The sequence below is a fragment of the Nerophis ophidion genome, linkage group LG27, assembly GCF_033978795.1.
Source record: "Nerophis ophidion isolate RoL-2023_Sa linkage group LG27, RoL_Noph_v1.0, whole genome shotgun sequence".
NCBI classification, from domain to species: Eukaryota; Metazoa; Chordata; class Actinopteri; order Syngnathiformes; family Syngnathidae; genus Nerophis; species Nerophis ophidion.
Window position 1 is genome coordinate 5,334,654 of NC_084637.1, and position 27,505 is coordinate 5,362,158.

A 27,505-nucleotide genomic window follows, 5' to 3' on the forward strand; every position below is an offset into this window, starting at 1 on the left:
GCCGTATAAACAACTTTAACCAGGACCCATCAGGAGCAAGGGTAAAGTGTCTTGCCCGAGGACACAACTGACGTGACTTGGATGGTAGAAGGTGGGGATCGAACCGGTAACCCTCAGATTGCTGGCACAGCCACTCTCCCAACTTCGCCACGCCGTCCCCAAAAGCTCGAAACGGGTAAGCACTGCAGTACCTGGAGTGATCGAGCTCGTCAAAAATATGGCACCGTAGCACAAACAATAACACAACTTTTCAGTTTATTTGCTTGTTTTTTTTTTTTAAACTATCAGTGAAGAAAAATCCCTAAATTTGCCACACTGTTTTATAAGCCACTGGGTCCGAAGCGTAGGTTAAAAAAAATTTTTTTTTTGTTATATTTGTATTCTATTTTTGTAGTACTAATATAAGTAATAATAACTATTCCTTTTTGTGCAGAGGTTGTAATCGGGGATCGTCCAGTCCTCGTCCCAAGCTTGGATAAATGGTAGAATTTGGTCAAGAAGGGCGACTAAGCCAACAAGTCCTGCGATCGACTCACTTCCCTGATGGAAAAAGCCCAAAAATAACCACAACAGTGTGATCCTAACATCTAATCCTTCGTAATGTTTATATGCGACCTAACAGTTCTGGACACATCCTTATGTCAAAAGGTGTATAATCAGCCACGTGTAGACATTTCCAACGCTTTTGACATCAACAATGTTGACATTTCCGTTTGACAAAAGGCTGGCAACATGCGGCGCTTGTAGAATTCATCAATGGCATTAAGTCCGCAGGATTCATTGATTCCCATCAAATACATGCAATAATTAGCCCGTGGCCTCCCATTAAATTCAATAGAACATGGTTTCAGGAGGAAAAAGTGCTCCTCCAGTCTACTTACTGCTCATTAAAGACGTTTGCGGTGAGTGCCAAATAATTTTAAAAGGTCGTTGTTGATATTTGGACAGTGTCTGACCTTTCGCATGACGGGCAAGCCAACGATCTGAATAGTAAAAAGCTCTCCTGTTCTCTCTAAACACGTGACAACTCATTGACTACGCCATGGCAAAGAAATCCATCATTTAGGACAGGGATGTCCAAAGTGCGGCCCGCAGGGAATTTTTTAACGGCCCCACAGCACATTCTAAAAAATACGATTAAAGAAATACAAAACATAAAAAGTGGTATAAAAGAGCAAAGAGGTGAAATTGAACAAGAAAATGTTGCAAAGTTGACTCTAATAACACAAAGCTGCCATGCAGGCTGTTTCTTTCTTTAAAAAATATTGTGAATAAAAATCAATGTCATTATGAATTATTGACATATTCAGGGCTCCAATTATGTCACATTAAATATTCAACTTTGAGATATTTTTTGTGTAAAATGTTGCATATTTAGTGTTTGCCACACCTTGTTGTTTTAAAACGAACAAACAAAAACATAAACAATACAACTTAAAATTGACGGATTGATCTGAAGTTGATCTTGAGATTATTGTGTTAAAAATAAAACAAAAAAATTATAATTAATTTTTTAACACTTTAATGAGTATGACCCATTTGGATCCTCAATATTTTTAGTGGGATTGTTTTTTTTAAGTGTCATTGCTCCAAAAATGATAATGAATTAATTTTTGTTTTAAAACGAACAAACAAAAAACATAAACAACAATAAAACTTAAAATTGACGGATAGATCTGAAGTTGATCTTGAGATTATTGTGTTAAAAATAAAACAACAAAATTACAATTTATTTTTTAACACTTTAATGAGTATGACCCATTTGGATCCTCAATATTTTTAGTGGGATTGTTTTTTTTAAGTGTCATTGCTCCAAAAATGATAATGAATTAATTTTTGTTTTAAAACGAACAAACAAAAAACATAAACAACAATAAAACTTAAAATTGACGGATAGATCTGAAGTTGATCTTGAGATCATTGTGTTAAAAATAAAACAACAAAATTACAATTTATTTTTTAACACTTTAATGAGTATGACCCATTTGGATCCTCAATATTTTTAGTGGGATTGTTTTTTTTAAGTGTCATTGCTCCAAAAATTAAAATGAATTAATTTTTGTTTTAAAACGAACAAACAAAAAACATAAACAACAATAAAACTTAAAATTGACGGATTGATCTGAAGTTGATTTTTTTAGATTATTGTGTTAAAAATAAAACAAAAAAATTATAATTAATTTTTTAACACTTTAATGAGTATGACCCATTTGGATCCCCAATATTTTTAGTGTGATTGTTTTTTTTAAGTGTCATTGCTCCAAAAATTATAATGAATTAATTTTTGTTTTAAAACGAACAAACAAAAAACATAAACAACAATAAAACTTAAAATTGACGGATGGATCTGAAGTTGATTTTAAGATTATTGTGTTAAAAATAAAACAAAAAAAATATAATTTATTTTTTAACACTTTAATGAGTATGACCCATTTGGATCCCTAATATTTTTAGTGTGATTGTTTTTTTAAGTGTCATTGCTCAAAAAATTATAATGAATTAAAATCAATGTTGTTATGACTTATTTTAAAGCTATACTTATTATATAATCTGTTATTGGGTAAAAATATTGCATATTTTTCGTTTTTTCTATAAAAAAATGGTTTTCTTTGACAAAAAGAGCAAACAACTTACTTTTTTTCAATGTTATATTGAACGATAGACCTAATGTTGATCTAGAGATTTAAGCCTATAATAATAATAATAATAATAATAATAATAATAATAATAAAGACACATTTTTTATATTTTTTTGACCAAAACCTGAGTGGAAGCCTACATGTATATTTTTTATAAATATATTGTACTGGTTTCTAAAATAAAAATATCAAAATGGCCCCAGCCTGCTTTGATTTTTCAGTGTGCGGCCCTCAGTGGAAAAAGTTTGGACACCCCTGATTTAGGAGCTACCGAGGCGCAATTACTCTCTCAAAATGTGACTTAAATGAAGAAACGTGTATTTTTGTCTGCACCCAGGTTGCCCAGCACCTGGCCTCTACGTACGGAGGGAAGGCGTACGACGTCGCCAAGATGGCGCTGGTCACAGGGCAAAGATGGCCGATCGTCGGAAAAAGACTCGTGTCCGAGTTTCCTTACATTGAGGCTGAAGTAAATAAGACGATGGTTCTTTACAGAATACTTCCACCGCTCAGTGATCACTCTGACTTCCAATGAACCTCCTTTTGCAGGTTCTGTATGCCATCAGGGAGTACGCCTGCACCGCCATCGATGTCATTGCTCGGCGAACACGTTTGGGCTTCCTGAACGTACAGGCGGCTGACGAGGCCCTCCCACGCATCGTGCAGATCATGGCTAAGGAGTTGGGCTGGAGCCAGGAGCGTAAGACGGTAGAACAATTATATTATTCTCTGTCAGACAACCATAGGGAGCCAACTCTGGAGCTGAATATGAGCCGCGAGTTTTGTACTTGACAAACTACATTTTGAAACTGAAAGATCTAGTTTTGAAAAATACATTAGTGTATTAAAAATGAAAATACCTGCAAGCTATTTCTTGGAATTATAATATACTCTGGTAATTATTTTGAATACATTCATTATTTTCAATGTTCACAAAAGAGGAGAAAAATAACCCAAGAGAAAATCTAATTTGAAACATTATGGAATGGATTAAGCAACGACCTCAAACAAACAAAGCAGCAAAATGTTTCAGTTTAAGAGACTGTTCAAACTACAAGTGATCACAAAGTACAAAGAAGAAGAAATATGATGAACACCTTGAACCTTAAAAAAAAACAAAAAACGCTTATCTGAGGTCGGGTCGCGGGGGCAGCAGCCTAAGCAGGGAAGCCCAGACTTCCCTCTCCCCAGCCACTTCGTCCAGCTCTTCCCGTGGGATCCCGAGGCGTTCCCAGGCCAGCTGGGAGACATAGTCTTCCCAACGTGTCCTGGGTCTTCCCCGTGGCCTCCTACCGGTTGGACATGCCCTAAACACCTCCCTAGGGAGGCGTTCGGGTGGCATCCTGACCAGATGCCCGAAACAGCTCATCTGGCTCCTCTCGATGTGAAGGAGCAGCGGCTTTACTTTGAGTTCCTCCCGGATGGCAGAGCTTCTCACCCTATCTCTAAGGGAGACTCCCACCACCCGGTGGAGGAAACTCATTTCGGCCGCTTGTACCCGTGATCTTGTCCTTTCGGTCATGACCCAAAGCTCATGACCATAGGTGAGGATGGGGACGTAGATCGACCGGTAAATTGAGAGCTTTGCCTTCCGGCTCAGCTCCTTCTTCACCACAACGGATCGATACAGCGTCCGCATTACTGAAGACGCCGCACCGATCCGCCTGTCGATCTCACGATCCACTTTTCCCTCACTCGTGAACAAGACTCTGAGGTACCTGAACTCCTCCACTAGGGGCAGGGTCTCCTCCCCAACCCGGAGATGGCACTCCACACTTTTCTGAGCGAGAACCATGGACTCCGACTCGGAGGTGCTGATTCTCATTCCAGTCGCTTCACACTCGGCTGCGAGCCGATCCAGTGAGAGCTGAAGATCCCGGCCAGATGAAGCCATCAGGACCACATCATTTGCAAAAAGCACCAAACCGGAACCCCTCAACACCTTGACTGCGCCTAGAAATTCTGTCCATAAAAGTCATGAACAGAATCAGTGACAAAGGACAGCCTTGGCGGAGTCCAACCCTCACTGGAAACGTGTCCAAATAAACTGTGACCGACTTACAATTATTGAATAAATAATCATTATTTATTCAATAATTGTTTACTTACTTATTGTATGTTCATTTATGTATTCATTCACTGTTCTGTTACAGAGAACAAGGAATTGGGATGCAATTGCAATGATATGAAAAGGGGTAGGACTTAATAAGCTCTGCTTCTTCCAACTCCTTTTCAGACGTGCTGTACAGAACCAACCGGAAATATGTGATGCATTACATCGTTTTGTTAATGCATGTTTCAAATAAACTGAAACTGAAATGAACTTTTGTCATGATCTGTGGTCTGGATTAAGTTTTTGTTATCTTCCGTTTATTTTGGACTCTTAGTTACCATGGCGATTTATTGGGCACACGCACCTGCTCTAATTAAGAGATCATTTTTCTGTCATGACGAGGGGTGTTATCGCAAATTACTGCCAGGATTGTTCTCCCGGGATGCAATCAGACTTTTCCGGCCAAAGGTAGCAGGTAGGAACACATTTATTATTAATCTAACTACACAGAACAAAAGACAGGAACTAAAACAAAAGGAAAGACTTGCTGGCAACATCGCTCTCTTCATGCCATCGCTTTATTCATGTCGCAGTAAGTCTTGTTCGTTCTATGCCAGTTTGTTTAGTTGTTTTCTATGTCCATAGTTTAGTCTAAGTGTTAGCGTATGTTTCCTGCCTTAAGTTTTATGTTCCTTAGCCTCTTGTGCAATCGGCACGCTTTCCTTTTGTTTTATTTCATGTCTTTTGTCCTGTGTAGTTAGATTAAGAATGGATATGTTCCTACCTGCTACCTTTGTCCGGAAAAGTCCGATTGCATCCCGGGAGAACAATCCTCGCAGTAAGTTGCGAAAAAAACCCCCTCGTCGTGACAGAAAAATTATCTCTTAATTAGAGCAAGTGAGTGTCCCGAACAAATGAGGCAAGTGAAACTAATAAGTCACCATGGTAACTAAAAGAGTCCAAAACAAACAGAAAATAACAAAAACATAATCCAGACTACAGATCATTACAACTTTCATATATTTTGATATTTAAAGCTTCTGTTTTTTTTTAAATATAAACCTTATTATTTCAGTTTCACATCTGTCTTTTACAGTTTTAAATCTTTTTTTGTCCCCTATACACCCTACGATAAATTCGAACCAAATATCCAAATGTAAAAAAAAATATTTAATACTAATAAAGATATAGAGAACATACAAACCCTTTATTTATTGAATCAAATATATTTAAATTCCACGACATAGTGAATTTGCCATCCATCCATCCATTTTCTACCGCTTATTCCCTTTCGGGGTCGCGGAGTGCGCTGGCGCCTATCTCAGCTACAATCGGGCGGAAGGCGGGGTACACCCTGGACAAGTCGTCACCTCATCGCAGGGCCAACACAGATAGACAGACAACATTCACACACTAGGGACCATTTAGTGTTGCCAATCAACCTATCCCCAGGTGCATGTCTTTGGAAGTGGGAGGAAGCCGGAGTACCCGGAGGGAACCCACGCATTCACGGGGAGAACATGCAAACTCCACACAGAAAGATCCCGAGCCTGGATTTGAACCCAGGACTGCAGGAACTTCGTATTGTGAGGCAGACGCACTAACCCCTCTGCCACCGTGAAGCCCTAACAGCAAAAATTATAAACAGAGCAAACTATAACCTGCTTCCCAAGAATATACAACAATTCTTCTCAAAAAAGAGGAGAAATATAATCTTCGAGAAAAATGTAATTAAAACATTTGTACGCACGTACAACACTTACGACCTTCAGTATGTCAGTATGTGGAATTAAATGATGGAATGGATTAAGCAAAGCAATCAAAAATGTACTAATATGATCCACTTCAAGAAACTCTTCAAACTTAAAGTGTTTACAAAGTACAAAGAAGAAGAACCATGATAAACATTCTGAATTTATTTTTTCATTCTCAAAAAAATCTTACTTATCTCATCATATGAAATATAACTTACTTCACCAAACATTATTTATTTATTTTTATCGTGATTACTTCTGGAGAATATTGTGAATAATTGAGAACAGTAAGTGAACAAAAGTTTTAGCAACTGTTTTGTAAAATAAAAGGGGTAGGATTAAATAAACTCTGCTTCTTCCTACTCCTTTTCGAACATGTTGAAAAGAGAAACTGGAAATTGCGATGTATCATTTTCTATGCTTGCATGTTCGAAATTAACTAAAACTTAACTCAAAGATATGAAACAAAAAAAGTGGAAAAAAATATCATTTTAGGCTTCACGGTGGCAGAGGGGTTAGTGCGTCTGCCTCACAATACGAAGTTCCTGCAGTCCTGGGTTCAAATCCAGGCTTGGGATCTTTCTGTGTGGAGTTTGCATGTTCTCCCCGTGACTGCGTGGGTTCCCTCCGGGTACTCCGGCTTCCTCCCACTTCCAAAGACATGCACCTGGGGATAGGTTGATTGGCAACACTAAATGGTCCCTAGTGTGTGAATGTGAGTGTGAATGTTGTCTGTCTATCTGTGTTGGCCCTGCGATGAGGTGGCGACTTGTCCAGGGTGTACCCTGCCTTCCGCCCGATTGTAGCTGAAATAGGCGCCAGCGCCCCCCGCGACCCCCGAAAGGGAATAAGCGGTAGAAAATGGATGGATGGAAAAATATCATTTTAATCTGCAAAAAAGTTTCAATATCAAAATATAAGAACGTATAAGCGGACAATTAAAGTGCATGTGTGTGTGTGAACTGAGCCTTTATTGTTGACCAAAGGACAAAAGCTGTGTGCACTTTATCAGTTTGACGAAAAGTTATAATCGTTAATTTTTCATCAGGCCGAGCTTGAAGCAGCCAAGAAGTTCTTATACACCGAGATGGGCTACCGGTCTCGCTCTGAGCAGCTGACCAAAACATCCGAGATGAATCTGGACAACCAGGAAGTAGCCAGGTGAAATCAGACTGGCCGAAGTTCTGCCATAAAAAGTGGCACTGACTCAACTTCCTGTGATTGGCAGGTACAAGAAACGCTTCCACAAGTTTGACAAAGAATGCAAAGGATTCATCACCACCGTCGACGTCCAGCAAGTCTTGGATGTGAGTTCTCACTTCCCTGCTTTTTCATGGGTTGATCCGTCCTAACCTTCCCTTTCCAGAGCATCAATGTCCACATCGATGCGAACGCGCTCCATGATATTCTTAACGAGGTAGATGTCAACAAGAATGGACAGATTGAAATCGACGAATTCTTGCAGGTACGTATAAGCGGTGATTGGATGTACATAACGTGTTTTAGCCTTAAAGGTTGCTACGCCATGTTCATCTTTGCTTCAGATGAAAGGGAAAAAAGAGAAAAGGTGGTTGTCCACCTGAGACAGTAGGTGTGAACTCGCTTCAACCAGATGACGTTAATTAGGAAGGTGAAAGTGTGACTTGTATAATGAGGGCCCAGGCGCTAGCCTCTCTTGACTATGGCTAAATTACTTTCTCACTTGGTGGCAAATTGAGAAAAGAGTCATTACAAGGGAGCATGAAAGAGTTTCCTCTTCATTAGCGTGAGAGAGCAACTACAAGCCCCGTTTCCATATGAGTTGGGAAATTATGTTAGATGTAAATATAAACGGAATACAATGATTTGCAAATAATTTTCAACCCATATTTAGTTGAATGCACTACAAAGACAAGATATTTGATGTTCAAACTCATGAACTTTAGTTTTTTTTGCAAATAATAATTAACTTAGAATTTCATGGCTGTAACACGTGCCAAAGTAGTTGGGAAAGGGCATGTTCACCACTGTGTTACATCACCTTTTCTTTTAACAACACTCAATAAACGTTTGGGAACTGAGGAAACTAATTGTTGAAGCTTTGAAAGTAGAATTCTTTCCTATTCTTGTTTTATGTAGAGCTTCAATCGTTCAACAGTCCGGGGTCTTCGCTGTAGTATTTTGTGAAGTGAAGTGAATTATATTTATATAGCGCTTTTACATAGTGAAACCCAACATCTAAGTTACATTTAAACCAGTGTGGGTGGCACTGGGAGCAGGTGGGTAAAGTGTCTTGCCCAAGGACACAACGGCAGTGACTAGGATGGCGGAAGCGGGAATCGAACCTGCAACCCTCAAGTTGCTGGTACGGCCACTCTACCAACCGAGCTATAATGCGCCACACATTTTCCATGGGAGACAGGTCTGGACTGCAGGCAGGCCAGGAAAGTACCCGCACTCTTTTTTTCACGAAGCCACACTGTTAGATGTAAATATAAACAGAATACAATGATTTGCAAATCATTTTCAACCCATATTTAGTTGAATGCACTACAAAGACAAGATATTTGATGTTCAAACTTATAAACTTTACTTTTTTTTGCAAATAATAATTAACTTAGAATTTCATGGCTGTAACACGTGCCAATGTAGTTGGGAAAGGGCATGTTCACCACTGTTTTACATCACCTTTTCTTTTAACAACACTCAATAAACGTTTGGGAACTGAGGAAACTAATTGTTGAAGCTTTGAAAGTAGAATTCTTTCCTATTCTTGTTTTATGTAGAGCTTCAATCGTTCAACAGTCTTCGCTGTAGTATTTTGTGAAGTGAAGTGAATTGTATTTATATAGCGCTTTTCTCTAGTGACTCAAAGCGCTTTACATAGTGAAACCCAATATCTAAGTTACATTTAAAGCAGTGTGGGTGGCACTGGGAGCAGGTGGGTAAAGTGTCTTGCCCAAGGACACAACGGCAGTGACTAGGATGGCGGAAGCGGGGATCAAACCTGCAACCCTCAAGTTGCTGGCACGACCGCTCTACCAACCGAGCTATAATGCGCCACACATTTTCCATGGGGGACAGGTCTGGACTGCAGGCAGGCCAGGAAAGTACCCAGACTCTTTTTTTCACGAAGCCAGACTGTTAGATGTAAATATAAACGGAATACAATGATTTGCAAATCATTTTCAACCCATATTTAGTTGAATGCACTACAAAGACAACATATTTGATGTTCAAACTCATAAACTTTACTTTTTTTTGCAAATGATAATTAACTTAGAATTTCATGGCTACGACACGTGCCAAAGTAGTTGGGAAAGGGCATGTTCACCACTGTGTTACATCACCTTTTCTTTTAACAACACTCAATAAACGTTTGGGAACTGAGGAAACTAATTGTTGAAGCTTTGAAAGTAGAATTCTTTCCTATTCTTGTTTTATGTAGAGCTTCAATCGTTCAACAGTCTTCGCTGTAGTATTTTGTGAAGTGAAGTGAATTATATTTATATAGCGCTTTTCTCTAGTGACTCAAAGCGCTTTTACATAGTGAAACCCGATATCTAAGTTACATTTAAACCAGTGTGGGTGGCACTGGGAGCAGGTGGGTAAAGTGTCTTGCCCAAGGACACAACGGCAGTGACTAGGATGGCGGAAGCGGGGATCGAACCTGCAACCCTCAAGTTGCTGGCACGGCCGCTCTACCAACCGAGCTATAATACGCCACACATTTTCCATGGGAGACAGGTCTGGACTGCAGGCAGGCCAGGAAAGTACCCGCACTCTTTTTTTCACGAAGCCACACTGTTAGATGTAAATATAAACGGAATACGATGATTTGCCAATCATTTTCAACCCATATTTAGTTGAATGCACTACAAAGACAAGATATTTGATGTTCAAACTCATGAACTTTAGTTTTTTTTGCAAATAATAATTAACTTAGAATTTCATGGCTGCAACACGTGCCAAAGTAGTTGGGAAAGGGCATGTTCACCACTGTGTTACTTCACCTTTTCTTTTAACAACACTCAATAAACGTTTGGGAACTGAGGAAACTAATTGTTGAAGCTTTGAAAGTGGAATTCTTTCCTATTCTTGTTTTTTGTAGAGCTTCAATCGTTCAACAGTCCGGGGTCTTCGCTGTAGTATTTTGTGAAGTGAATTATATTTATATAGCGCTTTTCTCTAGTGACTCAAAGCGCTTTTACATAGTGAAACCCAATATCTAAGTTACATTTTAACCAGTGTGGGTGGCACTGGGAGCAGGTGGGTAAAGTGTCTTGCCCAAGGACACAACGGCAGTGACTAGGATGGCGGAAGCGGGGATCGAACCTGCAACCCTCAAGTTGCTGGCACGGCCGCTCTACCAACCGAGCTATAATACGCCACACATTTTCCATGGGAGACAGGTCTGGACTGCAGGCAGGCCAGGAAAGTACCCGCACTCTTTTTTTCACGAAGCCACACTGTTAGATGTAAATATAAACGGAATACGATGATTTGCAAATCCTTTTCAACCCATATTCAGTTGAATGCACTACAAAGACAAGATATTTGATGTTCAAACTCATGAACTTTAGTTTTTTTTGCAAATAATAATTAACTTAGAATTTCATGGCTGCAACACGTGCCAAAGTAGTTGGGAAAGGGCATGTTCACCACTGTGTTACATCACCTTTTCTTTTAACAACACTCAATAAACGTTTGGGAACTGAGGAAACTAATTGTTGAAGCTTTGAAAGTGTAATTCTTTCCTATTCTTGTTTTATGTAGAGCTTCAGTCGTTCAAAAGTCTTCGCTGTAGTATTTTGTGAAGTGAAGTGAATTATATTTATATAGCGCTTTTCTCTAGTGACTCAGAGCGCTTTACATAGTGAAACCCGATATCTAAGTTACATTCAAACCAGTGTGGGTGGCACTGGGAGCAGGTGGGTAAAGTGTCTTGCCCAAGGACACAACGGCAGTGACTAGGATGGCGGAAGCGGGAATCGAACCTGCAACCCTCAAGTTGCTGGTACGGCCACTCTACCAACCGAGCTATAATGCGCCACACATTTTCCATGGGAGACAGGTCTGGACTGCAGGCAGGCCAGGAAAGTACCCGCACTCTTTTTTTCACGAAGCCACACTGTTAGATGTAAATATAAACGGAATACGATGATTTGCAAATCCTTTTCAACCCATATTTAGTTGAATGCACTACAAAGACAAGATATTTGATGTTCAAACTCATGAACTTTAGTTTTTTTTGCAAATAATAATTAACTTAGAATTTCATGGCTGTAACACGTGCCAAAGTAGTTGGGAAAGGGCATGTTCACCACTGTGTTACATCACCTTTTCTTTTAACAACACTCAATAAACGTTTGTGAACTGAGGAAACTAATTGTTGAAGCTTTGAAAGTGGAATTCTTTCCCATTCTTGTTTTATGTAGAGCTTCAGTCCTTCAACAGTCCGGGGTCTTCGCTGTAGTATTTTGTGAAGTGAAGTGAATTATATTTATATAGCGCTTTTACATAGTGAAACCCAATATCTAAGTTACATTTAAAGCAGTGTGGGTGGCACTGGGAGCAGGTGGGTAAAGTGTCTTGCCCAAGGACACAACGGCAGTGACTAGGATGGCGGAAGCGGGGATCAAACCTGCAACCCTCAAGTTGCTGGCACGGCCGCTCTACCAACCGAGCTATAATGCGCCACACATTTTCCATGGGGGACAGGTCTGGACTGCAGGCAGGCCAGGAAAGTACCCGCACTCTTTTTTTCACGAAGCCACACTGTTAGATGTAAATATAAACGGAATACAATGATTTGCAAATCTTTTTCAACCCATATTTAGTTGAATGCACTACAAAGACAACATATTTGATGTTCAAACTTATAAACTTTACTTTTTTTTGCAAATAATAATTAACTTAGAATTTCATGGCTGTAACACGTGCCAATGTAGTTGGGAAAGGGCATGTTCACCACTGTGTTACTTCACCTTTTCTTTTAACAACACTCAATAAACGTTTGGGAACTGAGGAAACTAATTGTTGAAGCTTTGAAAGTAGAATTCTTTCCTATTCTTGTTTTATGTAGAGCTTCAGTCGTTCAACAGTCCGGGGTCTTCGCTGTAGTATTTTGTGAAGTGAAGTGAATTATATTTATATAGCGCTTTTCTCTAGTGACTCAAAGCGCTTTTACATAGTGAAACCCGATATCTAAGTTACATTTAAACCAGTGTGGGTGGCACTGGGAGCAGGTGGGTAAAGTGTCTTGCCCAAGGACACAACGGCAGTGACTAGGATGGCGGAAGCGGGGATCAAAACTGCAACCCTCAAGTTGCTGGCACGGCTGCTCTACCAACCGAGCTATAATACGCCACACATTTTCCATGGGAGACAGGTCTGGACTGCAGGCGGGCCAGGAAAGTACCCGCACTCTTTTTTTCACGAAGCCACGCTGTTGTAACACTTGTCTTGCTGAAATAAGCAGGGGCGTCGATGATAACGTTGCTTGGATGACAACATATGTTGCTCCAAAACCTGTATGGACCTTTCAGCTTTAATGGTGCCTTCACACATGTGTAAGTTACCCATGCCTTGGGCACTAATGCACCCCCATACCATCACAGATGCTGGCTTTTGAACTTTGCATCTATAACAATCCGAATGGTTATTTTCCTCTTTGTTTTTTTAGGACACCACGTCCTCTGTTTCCAAATATAATTTGAAATTTGGACTTGTCAGACCACAGAACACCTTTCCACTTTGCATCAGTCCATCTTAGGTGAGCTCAGGCCCAGGCAAGCCGGCGGCGTTTCAGGATATTGTTGATAAATGGGTTTGGCTTTGCATAGTAGAGTTTTAACTTGCACTTACAGATGTAGCGACCAACTGTAGTTACTGACTGTAGTTTTATGAAGTGTTCCTGAGCCCATGTGGTGATATCCTTTACACACTGATGTCGGTTTTTGATGCAGTACCGCCTGAGGGATCCAAAGTCCGTAATATCATCGCTTACATGCAGTGATTTCTCCAGATTCTCTGAACTTTTGATGATTTTACGGACTGTAGATGGTAAAATCCCTAAATTCCTTGCAATAGCTCGTTGAGAAATGTTGTTCTAAAACTGTTGGACAATTTGCTTACAAAGTGGCGACCCTCGCCCCATCCTTGTTTGGGAATTACTTAGCATTTCATGGAAGCTGCTTTTATACCCAATCATGGCACCCACCTCTTCCCAATTAGCCTGCACACCTGTGTGATGTTCCAAATAAGTGTTTGATGAGCATTCCTCAACTTTATCAGTATCTATTCCCACCTTTCCCAACTTCTTTGTCAAGTGTTGCTGGCATCAAATTCTAAAGTTAATGATTTTTTGCACAAAAAAAGAATGTTCATGAGTTTGAACATCAAATATGTTGTCTTTGTAGCATATTCAACTGAATATGGGTTGAAAATGATTTGCAAATCATTGTATTCTGTTTATATTTACATCCAACACAATTTCCCAACTCATATGGAAACAGGGTTTTTGTATATATCTGGTCAGACTCTCCAGGAAGCAACAAATGTTTTCCTTTTGCGAAAATTTTTCATTTTCTGTTGAAATAATGTCGCCAAATATCAATGTTTGTCTTTGCTTTGTGTGTCCGACCGGTTCTTGGCTGATGTAGAGACTGCAATCAGGTAGTGTATCCAACGTACTGGTGGACAGTAATAAACCGAGGAATTTAACCCCTTTTTAACTACTTGGGTGGACCAGGAGAGGAACAACTCACCAGACGTCTACAAGGTGATAAAGCTGCACTAGGCTGGATGTGAACAGTAAAACTGTTTCATAAAAACATAAAAAAAATCAACATAGTGTGCCTGAATACAACTGACTTGAAACAGGGTGGAACAGGCAAAAGTACAGGAAAGTTTACCTACTTACAAAGACAAGAACAATCCGGGATTTTAGGGACAGGTTTATTCTAGCAGAGAATAACAGAATAATAACAAAAAAGATCCAGAGACCAAACATCAACTAAAAGTTTAATACTTTATATTTGAGTGAAATACGTATTTGATTCTCGAGCCACCAATAATTGTAACATCTTTTTATATAACTGTCAGTCATCTTCGCTCTATAGCTCCATGCAAAATTTCAATTCCTTGGGGAGGATGATTCTGAGGAGCAAACTAGAATTACCCAGGAAGAGCTTAATAAAACTGTTTCATAAAAACTTTAAAAAAAATCAATATAGTGTGCCTGAATACAAAGAAAGGCCAACTGACTTGAAACTGGGTGGAACAGGCAACAGTATACCAGAGTTTAGTAAGTCAAGTTGCTTTCACACGTCAATATACAGACAAATTAAAGATTTGATCCACCTCTGAAACTAAGCAAAGGAAAGTTTATATGTATATATATATATATATATATATTTATTAGGGCTGGGCAACGATTAAAAATTGTAATCGAAGTTAATCGCACTATTTATCCGATTAATCGCGATTAACTGCATTGTATACGCAAAGCCCAATAATGAATCCAAAAGTAGTGTGTAGTGCACCTTTATTGGAATATTCTCCCACATGAACAAAAGCGCCAAAACATTTGTTGTGCAAACACAATTTAAATCAGTCCTTGTTAAACAGTAGCAGTTAAATAGCATATTTTATGAAAATCAACTCAAAAAATGTAAATACAAACATTTAAGCTTATTATTGCCACTGCCAGGGTATTTAAGTTATCCTGTTTGTTATGGAAAATAAATATAATCTACATACAAATCTCTGAGCCACAATCATAACATCTGAACAGGCAATTTCTGTGGTAACAGCAGAAACATTTTTTTTATCAGGGATCTTATGTTTAAAAAAACTATATTATAGGTAGTGGGCTGTTTTAGGGAATTTTTGATTAAATTATCCATAGTAGCAATATTAATAATGTTGTGTTTATTCTGCGTAGTGCACTTAAAATAATTATGACCATATTTAGGAATTGATATGATGGGAATTTTCCGATTGTTTGCTTGGTGCTTTGATAAACTGAACGCATATACATGGTACTATATTGTGATGTTATGAGCCAGGGAATAAAAGAACTACCCTACCCAGCATGCAACAGGAGTGACGAGCATGCGCGGTAGCCCGGTATAGGTTGTGTCGCCATGACGGCATCTTGTATGTTGTGATATGCACGCTCTGAAAGCAAACGTTAAGAACTCAGCCAACACTCCTGGTCTGCATTATTCATAAATAGACAGACAACACATATACTCCGCTGCTTCACAGGCCGCTGGATGTAGCCGGCAAAGTATTCCCATGCTAGCTAGCCGGTCTAGCAAGCACGCGTCATTCAGTCCAAAACGGCCCGATCTATCCACGTCCAGAATTGTCTGGCGGTCGTAAGTGATCCCGGAGTGACCACGCTGTAAGCCAGCCATGAAATTTGCAGAATTGTCAGGTATTTTTGCCAAATGTTCCATCTTTACCAAGAGTTCCTCGACGCCGGGCGACGCCATCTTGTTAAGAAAAGGCGTTAACAAAATAAAAGCATGTAAACAACATACGCAAATGTGCGATAAAATAATTGTCGGCGTTAATAGATTGATGAGTTAACTCATAATTAACGCATTAATTTGCCCACCCCTAATATATATATCTCTATATATATATATATATATATATATAATTTTTTGTCATTTATTAGTTTACCCTACACAGATACTTTTCAAGTTTCTATTATATACTGTTATACTGGAGAGTTAAGTTGTTGCATATTGTTGGAATACAGAATTTGTATTCCTGCTGTAGAAGCACTTGCATTCAGAGGAGAGGAGCTACACGTCCATGTTTCTAGAAAACAGTTTCACGCATTAATAACACAAAATGTGAATTGTTGCGATTGATTGATTGTCAAAGCCGTTTGGTAAAGTAAAATGTGATATTTCTACCTGAATAAACGATTCTGATATTCTGTACATCACATGTTGTACAAGTTACGGGAATGAATATCTCTGCATAACAATGTTTTCAGCCTTCTCTAATTACTGATCAAATGTAATATTCAGCCTGCTATACATATTGTAATTGCGGACTATCAATCAGAAGATGTTTTAAAAGAATGTCAACTTTATTTCACTCTTCCATGAAACATTTATTTAGATAGAAATATCACATATGTTACAAAACGGGTTTTTGACAAAGCATGATCAATATTTCAATGTTTTAGTGGATAGACTGGATCTGTATCGCTATTATTTTTGAAGCTGGAAGTGTTTGATTGGTATGAGGAGATATCTTGACTTGTTTCGACAAACGTCTCCGAAAAAAGTGACTCTAGTCTTCCTCTCTCCCATTTTTAATCTTTTATTCCATCTTACTAAAGCATGAATTGATTAACGTGGACCCCGACTTGAAGTTGAAAAACTTATTGGGGTGTTACCATTTAGTGGTCAATTGTACGGAATATGTACTGAACTGTGCAATCTACTAATACAAGTATCAATCAATCAATCAAAATCAAAAAGTTTGAGTAACAATCTACATTGTATGTTATTGATGCAATCAACTGTAATGCAAACAGGAACTTGAAGCTCCTCCTCTCTGCAAATTCATGCCAATTGAATATAAAATAATCTTTTCTTGTCGGGAGAACGACTCGCCACGGCTTTGGATCTGAAATTCCATAATGTCCCCCTTTCTTTGTGCATTTCTGCTCGCTATTTTCAAGCTTGTGGCTCAACAGTAACTGGAGGACAATAAATTTCCCTCTCGCCACAAAAGTGCATTAAACTAATAGTTAACGCTTTATTATTATGTTAACTTTGACAATGTTTTTCTTTCCTGTAATTTATGTTCCGTTAAATTACACCTGAACTGTTATTGTCTTTGGAAGGTAAACTTGTAAACTACTAAATGAGCTGAGGATCAAGTAGTTCTTGTAGGTTCCAAAGTAATGTAAACCTGGTATAAAAAAAACGATGAATATGTAGAAACAAAGAAACATGTCCGCACACATACCGTATTTCCTTGAATTGCCGCCGGGGCGCTAATTAATTTAAAACCTCTTCTCACTCCGGGGTTTACCATAGGCATGCGGTAAATTTAGGCCTGCGCTTATAAATTTGAGTGTGATGTAAGGATACCATCATGAAAACCACATTTAATAAAAAAAAAAACGTTATTATGGTCTTACCTTTACTTATAAATGAAGTTCATGCGCAGCTCCTTCTGATCAAAAGCATCGATTTGTTTATAGAAGTCTTCCTTATCTTTCTTCAGTTTTAAAAGTCTCTCTGTCCCAATGGAGATCTTACTTTATTACCTCCTGCTTCGATTGAAAGTCCAGTTTAGAAAACTGTTTTATTTTAGATATGTAATCCTCCATGTTAAAAGTGCAAGCGAGAGGAAAAAATAAACTCTTGCTGCTTGTTGTCACTTCTTCTGCAGCCGAGTTGTCGCAAGAAGGATCACTAGCGCCCTCTACCACCAGGAGGCGGGAGTCATTTAATGACTCATATTTGACACACGCAGCTACGGTATATTAATAAAACATAGCTGCTTGCTGTTCTTTTCAGCGTATTCAATAGCTTGGACCTTAAATCTTACTGAATAGCTCTTAATCTTCTTCCCTTTATGCGATTTTAAATGATTGAAATCAGCCTCCTCCATTTTGAAAATGATGACAGGTGAAGTGTCACTCGTGACGTGACGAGTTTGACCCAGGGGAAATTCTAGGCACATGCTAATTATTTGGCGAAACGAGTTTGACCCGGCAGAAATTCTAGACATGTGCTGATAAAAATAATATTTTGCAAAATGAGTTTTGACCCGGCGGTAATGCTACTAAGCATGCGCTAATTATTTTGCGAAACGAGTTCTAGGCAGGCGCATACTATATTATATACCCGGTGGCAATTCAAGGAAATACGGTATGTTCAGACCAGAGAAAGCAGACCCACGAATCTCAATGTCAAAGCTTCACGTCCAACCTGGTCCAGCTTTATCACACTGAACAAAAACCCCCTTACTCAAACGGTGTTGGGCTCATCGAGCATGTGGAGGTGGTCGGACCCCCTGGCGCACGACCCGCGTATCGTCGACAAACTCTCTTCCGGTGTCGCCGGCTCGTCAACCACATGTGCTTTCTGTCAAACAGTTGATGAGCGCCGTCAAAAAGGGCCAAGTGTCTGACAGTCGCCTGGCCATCCTCATGAAGTCCGCCGAGGAGACTCTGGATATGAGGGGCCCCGTGACGGTGGACCGCAGCGGGGGCGGAGTCTAAGCCCAGCCTTTGTGAGACCCCCCCCCCCCACCCCCCGGCCTCATCTGAATGACAATGCAATCAGGCAGATGGCGGCGGGGGATTTAGCCAAATCAAGAACAAACCGACTTGTTTTGGGTGGAATAGAGTCTGATGGCTGAGATTTGTTTTGCATGAGCCGCTTGTTTGTGTTCTGATTAGTCCTCAGCAGCGTCAGGTGCCTCCAATGTTCCACAGAGCACAATGTAATCTATTTATAGCATATTTTTATCAATTTGTACCGACTTTTAACACCTATTTTTTTAACTTGACACTATTGTGCACATACTGCTTCTCAACTGAACACCTGTACTTGACTTTGCAGGTCCACCATCTTTTATGCATTTGCTTACAGCGAACTTTTTACTGCTTAACTTTATTTCAGGGGTGTTCAAACCTTTTACAGCGTGGACCACTTCACCGTTGGTTTGTTTACTAAACATACCAAACACCAAGCCGTCGTAAATTGAAACAATTTAGGATTTATTGACGAGCTGTGATTTTCATATTGCTTTTTGTATTTACAAACCCCAAAACTAGTGAAGTCGGCACATTGTGTAAATGGTAAATAAAAAGAGAATACAATGATTTGCAAATCCTTGTCAACTTATATTCAATTGAATAGACTGCAAAGACAAGATATTTAATGTTCTAACTGAGGAGCTTTTTTTGTGTGCAAATAATCAATCAATAAATCACAAATGACTCAAAGGACTGTACAAACCATTACGACTTCGACATCCTTGTAAGAACCCACAAAAGGGCAAGGAAAACTCACACCCAGTGGGCAGGGAGAATTCACATCCAGTTAGACGCCAGTGACAATGCTGACTATGAGAAACCTTGGAGAGGACCTCAGAAGTGGGCAACCCCCCCTCTAGGGGACCGAAAGCAATGGTCCCCTAGAGGGACCATTAAATTTAAGTTAAATAATCATTAACTTAAATTTAATGGCAGCAACACATTGCAAAACATTTGTCACAGGGGCATTTTTACCCCTGTGTTACATGGCCTTTCCTTTTAACAACACTCAGTAAACGTTTGGGAACTGAGGAGACACATTTTTTAAGCTTTTCAGGTGGAATTCAATCCTATTTTTGCTTGATCTACAGCTTAAGTTGTTCAACAGTCTCCTTTCTGCTTTTTTAGGCATTATATTGCGCTACACATTTTCAATGGAAGACAGGTCTGGACTACAGGCAGGCCAGTCTAGTACCCGCACTCTTTTACTATGAACCCACGCTGTTGTAACATGTGGTTTGGCATTGTCCAGCTGAAATAAGCAGGGGCGTCCATGAAAACGACGTTGCTTGGATGGCGACATATGTTGTTCCAAAACCTGTATGTACCTTTCACCATTAATGGTGTCTTCACAGATGTGTAAGTTACCCATGCCTTGGGCATTAATACACCCCCATACCATCACACATGCTAGCTTTTAAACTTTGCACCTAGAACGTTCCGGTTGATTCGTTTCCTCTATGTTCCGGAGGACACGACGTCCACAGTTTCCAAAAACTATTTGAAATGTGGACTCGTCAGACCACAGAACACTTTTCCACTTTGCATCAGTCCATATTAGAAAACATCGGGCCCAGTGAAGTCGGCGGCGTTTCTGGGTGTTGTTGATAAATGGCTTTCGCCTTGCATAGTAGAGTTTTAACTTGCACTTACAGATGTAGCGACAAATTGTAGTTACTGACAGTGGTTTTTTGAAGTGTTCCTGAGCCCATGAGGTGATAGCCTTTACACACTGATGTCGCTTTTTGATGCAGTACTGCCTGAGGGATCCAAGGCCACGGGCATTCAATGTTGTGGTTTTTTAGCCTTCCCATTTACGTGCAGTGATTTCTCCAGATTCTCTGAACCTTGTGACGATATTACAGACCGTAAATGGTGAAATCCCAAAATTCCTTCCAATATCTCGTTGAGAAATGTTGTTCTTAAACTGTTGGAAAATTTGCTCAGGCATTTGTTGACGAAGTGGTGACCTTCGCCCCATCCTTGTTTGTGAATGACTGAGCATTTCACGGAAGCTGCTTTTATTCCCAATCATGCCACCCACCTGTTCCCAATTAGCCTGTACGACCTGTGAGATGTTCCAAATAAGTGTTTGATGAGCATTCCTCAACTTTTTTTGCCACTTGTGCCAACTTTTTTGAAACAGGCATCAATTTCCCAAATGAGCTAATATTTTCAAAAAATAACAAAAGTTTTCCGGTTCGAATGTTAAGTATCTTGTCTTTACAATATTGAATATAGGTTAAAAAAGGATTTCCCACAGCCCCGAAAGAGACAAGCAGTAGAAAATGGATGGATGGATTTTGTTTTTATTCACCATTTACACAACATGCCAACTTCACTGGTTTAGGGTTTTTTAATAATGTTGGTCACAATAATCGTTACATTCAGGGCCTGATTTACTAAGATCCAAACACCACGTGGTAAACAGCCCGTGCAATCTATAAATCTGTATAAACTCTTTACTAAAACTGCATGTGCAATTGTAAATTGGTGCAGATCGCCTTATTTAAATGAGGATTTTATGTGTACTGTGTACGGCGCATCGCCATGGAGACATTCATTTACTCCACATTCATGTCTTCCAACATGCAGGTGACATCTACCACTTTTTAGGGGCATTTTAGAAGCAGTTGTGCGGTGCATCTGTATCGATACCACTTTTATTTGTTTGCGTTCATTTGAGAGAGGCTGCACTTACCTCGCTCAATATGCAAAACAATTCAAACATTAAGAAATGTTTTCTCAAAAGATATATTTTAATAGCATGGCGACTTGTCCAGGGTGTTCCCCTGCGAGATACGCTCCAGCACCCTCCGCCACCCTGAAAGGGACAAGCGGTAGAAAAAGGAGGATATTTTATGTGGAAAAAAACAAACTTCATTAAAAAAATACTTACGGACACCAAAACGCCTCAATTAAATTTGTTTTAATCAGCCCTTTAGGTCCTCTAGCAGCTATAGAATTATAAAAGGATGATGCTGAATAGAAGCTATGTCTTTAGTTCTGACGCAGATGATCCTCCGAGGGAATTTAAGTTGCTGGTCAATCCCAAGTTCTTTCGATGACACTTAAGCTGATTTTAAATGAACACCCAGAACAGAATAGCTATTTTGCAATTTATTCCAAAGCTTTGGAGAGACCAACCTAAAAAAACAACACATTCAATTCGCATTGCCTAGTTGATCTGACCAACCCTATGGAGGCGCGCTCTTCCCCACTATCTCCCCCGCCCTCACACCCACCGGAACGAATCCACATATCTGTTCTTCTGCTAAGTCATGGACAGGGAGAGATAAGAAGGGAGTTATGGCTAGTCCTTCCATGCCTACAGCTTCAAAGTTAACACATGTAGTTTACTTAGCAGACAACCATAAAGAGCACAAATGGAAAAACACTAGCTGTTTTCTAATATAGACTATGGAAAAAAGAAATAACTCTTGAATATGGATATATGTAGATATCTATCTCCGTCACCGACCAGAATGATTGTAGGATGGAGGATTCTGGTCAGATCCTGCAGCCGTGTCAGTTTTCATGTCCTCACAGGTGTTAAGTATTGTGCAAAATAGCACTAGCAAAACGGTGATGAGTGTTGATAAAACAAGTGGTGCATGTTAAATAATTATATTTGCATTCCGTCCTCCCAGCATTGCGATTATTGGCATATATTCTGCACATTAATGAAGACAGAGGCGCCTTATTCCACTCACTTAACCGACGCAATCCACTTTGCACACGTTAGGTAGGTCGTCTTTGCATGTGCTATCAAGTTTGCACGCGTTTTAGTACACGTAAACCTTTAGTAAATCAGGCCTGAAATGTCATTTCCCTCTCTAATGTGGATCAAGTTTGATAAAGATATTTACACGCTTTATTTTTCCAAGTCAAAACAATATTGTATCTATTGAAAAGGGTGCAGGGCATTAAAAAGCAAGCTGTGGAACAGAAACGGCCCCCAAGCCGCATTTTGAACACCGGTGCTACAACTAATAACAACAAATAAGTGATATCAAGGAAGACCTGCAAAGTACAAGAAGGTTTTCATTTGTTTTATGACCTCATCGTTACTGTCCAGGCGGCTCAACACTGCCGGGTTTGTTGGAAAAAGAGACTTTTAAAGTGAAAGCCGGGTACTACTTCCTGTCTGCCGCAGCGATAACTAAATCCTACTGATACACCGATGTTTACAGGTTTCAAGCTTTATCTCAGGGGTCGGCAACCTCTTTCATCACTCTGATGTGGCTCAGCTGCATACTTGCCGACCCCCCCCATTTTTCCGGGAGGTTTCCGGATTTCAATGCCTCTCTCAGAAATCTTTCGACGATGGTATTCTCAGATTTTCACCCGGACAACAATAATGAGGGCGTGCCGTGATGGCAATGCCTTATTCGTCCTTTCCATCATGTCGTCACATCCGCTGTTATACCACGCTCTCTGAGTGCCGGCTGGGAACCAAACGTAAGCGACTGCAAGGCATACTTTTTCAACAGCCATACAGGTTACACTGAAAGTTGTGATACAAACAACTTTTACACTCTTGTTAATATGCGCCACACTGTGAACCTACACCAAACAAGAATGGCAAACACATTTCGGGCGAACATCTGCACCATAACACAACAAAACAAATACCCAGAATCCCATGCATCCCTAACTCTTCCGGGCTACATTATACGCCCCCACTACCACCCCCGACCACTGCGTTGGTTGAGGTGGGCGGCGTTTGGTGCTAGCGGGAGTGTATAATGTAGTCCGGAAAAGTTAGGGATGCATGGGATTCTGGGTATTTGTTCTGTTGTGTTACAGTGCGGATGTTCTCCCGAAATGTTGTTTGTCATTCTTGTTTGGTGTGGTTTCACAGTGTGACGCATATTAGAGTGTTAAAGTTGTTTATATCACAACCCTCAGGGTAACCTGTATGGCTGTTGAGCAACTATGCCTTGCAGTCATTTAGGTGTGTCTGCAGAAAGCCTCATACAAGATGCGACGGGGCTGGTAAGCTGTTTGTTTCTGTTGCAGAGGGCGTTAAACGCATCCCCATTATATACCACACCCTTATTATTGTTGTTTGAGTGAAAAAGGAGTGAGAAACGGGTCAAAATGGCTCTTTGAGCGGTAAAGGTTGCCGACCCCTGCTTCATCTGCACTCGCTCTGCTTTTAATTAAAAGTGTTTAGGTTAACTTGCTTTTAAAGACATTACGAAACAGGATTAAAAAAGGTGATTCCATATTTTTATTATTCGGTGAGAAATGCATGCTTATATTCTCCTAGTGGTGTGATGGAAGTGTGTTTTACTTTGAAGAGACATTTGTGTTTCAGTGTAAAAGAAGAGATTGGAGGGGTGGGAACAAAAAAAACAAAAAAAAAGGCTTCATGAGATCATGTCCAAGCACGCTCTCTGTTCATGTTTTGGGAAGCATGAATGAGGACTTGTGCCTTCTCCTGTTGGGACACAACCTCTGATGAATGCTGCCAAGACTTTTTACTGACTTTAGTAGGACTGACGCTCTAAGACGGTCTTCATATCTCACAATCTAATGCAACTGCAGGGATTCAAACCGAGGTTGTCATTGCTCAATGTGCCTTTTAGTGCAGAGGTGTCAAAGTCAATGGGATGACATTTGATTAGTATCAGAGCCTGTATTGCACGCACCAATACTCCATATTATTCAACAAAACCAAGTTTTACAAACCCCATTTCCATATGAGTTGGGAAATTGTGTTCGATGTAAATATAAACAGAATACAATGATTTGCAAATCATTTTCAACCCATATTCAGTTGAATGCACTACAAAGACAAGATATTTGATGTTAAAACTCATAAACTTTATTTTTTTTTGCAAATAATAAGTAACTTAGAATTTCATGGCTGCGACACGTGTCAAAGTAGTTGGGAAAGGGCATGTTCACCACTGTGTTACATCACCTTTTCTTTTAACAACACTCAATAAACGTTTGGGAACTGAGGAAACTAATTGTTGAGGCTTTGAAAGTGGAATTCTTTCCCGTTCTTGTTTTATGTAGAGCTTCAGTCCTTCAACAGTCCGGGGTCTCCACTGTCGTATTTTACGCTTCACACATTTTCCATGGGAGACAGGTCTGGACTGCAGGAGGCCCACGACAGTACCCGCACTCCTTTTTTACGAAGCCACGCTGTTGCAACACTTGTCTTGCTGAAATAAGCAGGGGCGTCCATGATAACGTTGCTTGGATGACAACATGTTGTTCCAAAACCTGTATGTACCTTTCAGCATTAATGGTGCCTTCATAGATGTGTAAGTTACCCATGCCTTGGGCACTAATACACCCCCATACCATCACAGACTCTGGCTTTTGAACTTTGCGCCCATAACAAACCGGATGGTTATTTTCCTCTTTGTCCTGGAGGACACCACGTCCTCTGTTTCCAAATATAATTTGAAATGTGGACTCGTCAGACCACAGAACACCTTTTCACTTTGCATCAGTCCGTCTTAGGTGAGCTCGGGCCTAGGGAAGCCGGCAGCGTTTCAGGATATTGTTGATAAAAGGGTTTGGCTTTGCATAGTAGAGTTTTAACTTGCACTTACAGATGTAGCGAACAACTGTAGTTACTGACAGTGGTTTTTCTGAAGTGTTCCTGAGCCCATGTGGTGATATCCTTTACACACCGATGTCGGTTTTTGATGCAGAACTGCCTGAGGGATCAAAAGTCCGTAATATCATCGCTTACGTGCAGTGATTTCTCCAGATTCTCTGAACTTCTTGCTGATTTTACTGTCCAATTGTAGCTGAGATAGGCACCAGTGCCCCATGCGACCCCAAAGGGAATAAGCGGTAGAAAATGGATGGATTATGTATATTATATATTAAATTATACAATGGAATTCGGGGGAGAAAAGTGTAAAAATAAGAATTAGCATGTCACTAAACATGAAGTACACGTCTGTGTACATATGGACTAAGTACATATCAAAAGATAATTTTTAGTTTTTATTCTAATTAGGGTCCAATGAGCCCAAATAGCAAAGAGAAATATTTCTTAAAAATCATGTAAACAAACAGCTTGGGCCTTAAGAAATTCATGTAGTACAGCTGCAGAACAAATTGATCTTGGATTCAGAATGATTCTGCAGGAATGTGTCGTCACTCTGGTTTTGTCTTCCATACTTTGACTTGTGGACCCGTCAACCCACCACCACCACCAGCACCACCACGCTGCCTGTCAGCTATATCTGATAGCAGCGAGTCTTAAATGTGCATCCAATGTGTGATTGTCTGCTTCTGGGTGAAATTACAGACTTATCCTCGCTCAAAGAGAATCATGTTCTGTATACCCCCCACCCCCCACCTGTACTGTAAGGATACTTTTAAGTCAGTATTCGGGTGAAAAAAGAAACACAATTATCTTATTAAATGTATCTGGTTGCTTGGAAAGCTTTGTGTGTGGTTTTTTTGTTGTTGTTTTTTTTTTGTCTGTTTTGCTTGTGCTAGCGTCATTCCCACTGGACACCAGTGGTGAGACCAGGACCACGTGCAAAACCCAAAACCTGGGAAGTTGGCACGTTGTGTAACTCGTAAATAAAAACGGAATACAATGATTTGCAAATCCTTTTCAACTTATATCAAAAAGTTGACATTTTTACCACCTTGTTACATGGCCTTTCCTTTTAACAACACTCAGTAAACGTTTGGGAACTGAGGAGACACAGATGGAATTCTTTCCCATTCTTGCTTGATGTACAGCTTAAGTTGTTCAACAGTCTCCATTGTGGTATTTTAAGCTTCATAATGCACCACACATTTTTAATGTTAGACAGGTCAGGCCAGTCTAGTACCCACACTCTCTTACTATGAAGCCACGCTGTTGTAACACATGGCTTGACATTGTCTTGCAGAAATAAGCAGGGGCGTCCATGATAACGTTGCTTGGATGGCAAAAGGTTGTTCCAAAACCTGTATGTACCTTTCAGCATTAATGGTGCCTTCACAGATGTGTAAGTTACCCATGCCTTGGGCACTAATGCACCCCCATACCATCACACATGCTGGCTTTTCAACTTTGCGCCTAGAACAGTCCAGGTGGTTCTCCGGAGGACAGGACATCCACAGTTTTCAAAAACAATTTGAAATGTGGACTCGTCAGACCACAGAACACTTTTCCACTTTGCATCAGTCCAGTTTAGATGAGCTCGGGCCCGGCAAAGCCGGCGGAGTTTCTGGGTGTTGTTGATAAATAGCTTTCGCTTTGCATACGACAGTTTTAACTTGCACTTACAGATGTAGCGGCCAACAGAACTGACAGTGGTTTTCTGAAGTGTTCCTGAGCCCATGCGGTGATATCCTTTACACACTGATGTCGCTTTTTGATGCAGTACCGCCAGAGGGATCCAAAGTCACGGGCATTCAATGTAAATTTTTGGCCTTCCTCCAGACTCTCTGAACCTTCTGATGATATTACAGACCGTAGATGGCGAAATCCCAAAATTCCTTGCAATGGCTCGTTGAGAAATGTTGTTTCAAACTGTTCACAATTAATTTTGTCCAAAGGGGGCACATTTCAATTTCTTACAAACACTTGTTATTTCATACGTTGACCAGAGGGGGAGCATTTTTAAAACCTACACACCTTTTTGGGACCACCCTAACTTTGATAGATTTCACCACCAAGGGTGCAAATGAGACATTCTCTATTAGATGCAATAGTTTTCCGTATTGGGACCATGATTTATGTCCTAACTTGTTCACCGGTCCTCATACGGACGGTACTTTTCCTTGCCGTCTCAAA

At 40.1% G+C, this 27,505-nt stretch overlaps 1 protein-coding gene across 3 annotated transcripts in view; it reads left to right on the forward strand.

Moving 5' to 3' along the window:
- Positions 1–26,154, forward strand: part of gpd2 (glycerol-3-phosphate dehydrogenase 2 (mitochondrial)) — a 61,830-nt gene extending 35,676 nt beyond the window's left edge. For 2 of the 3 annotated variants that reach the window (XM_061889597.1, XM_061889600.1), the window contains 6 exons: positions 2,977–3,108; positions 3,189–3,347; positions 7,495–7,607; positions 7,675–7,753; positions 7,813–7,911; positions 18,568–26,154. In XM_061889597.1, coding sequence (XP_061745581.1) covers positions 2,977–3,108; positions 3,189–3,347; positions 7,495–7,607; positions 7,675–7,753; positions 7,813–7,911; positions 18,568–18,693 — 708 coding nt within the window. In that variant the 3' untranslated portion in view covers positions 18,694–26,154. Of the gene's footprint in view, positions 1–2,976; positions 3,109–3,188; positions 3,348–7,494; positions 7,608–7,674; positions 7,754–7,812; positions 7,912–14,089; positions 14,276–18,567 lie in introns of those variants that run through there. The other variant, XM_061889599.1, reaches the window with a different exon arrangement.
- Positions 26,155–27,505: the final 1,351 nt, after the last annotated feature.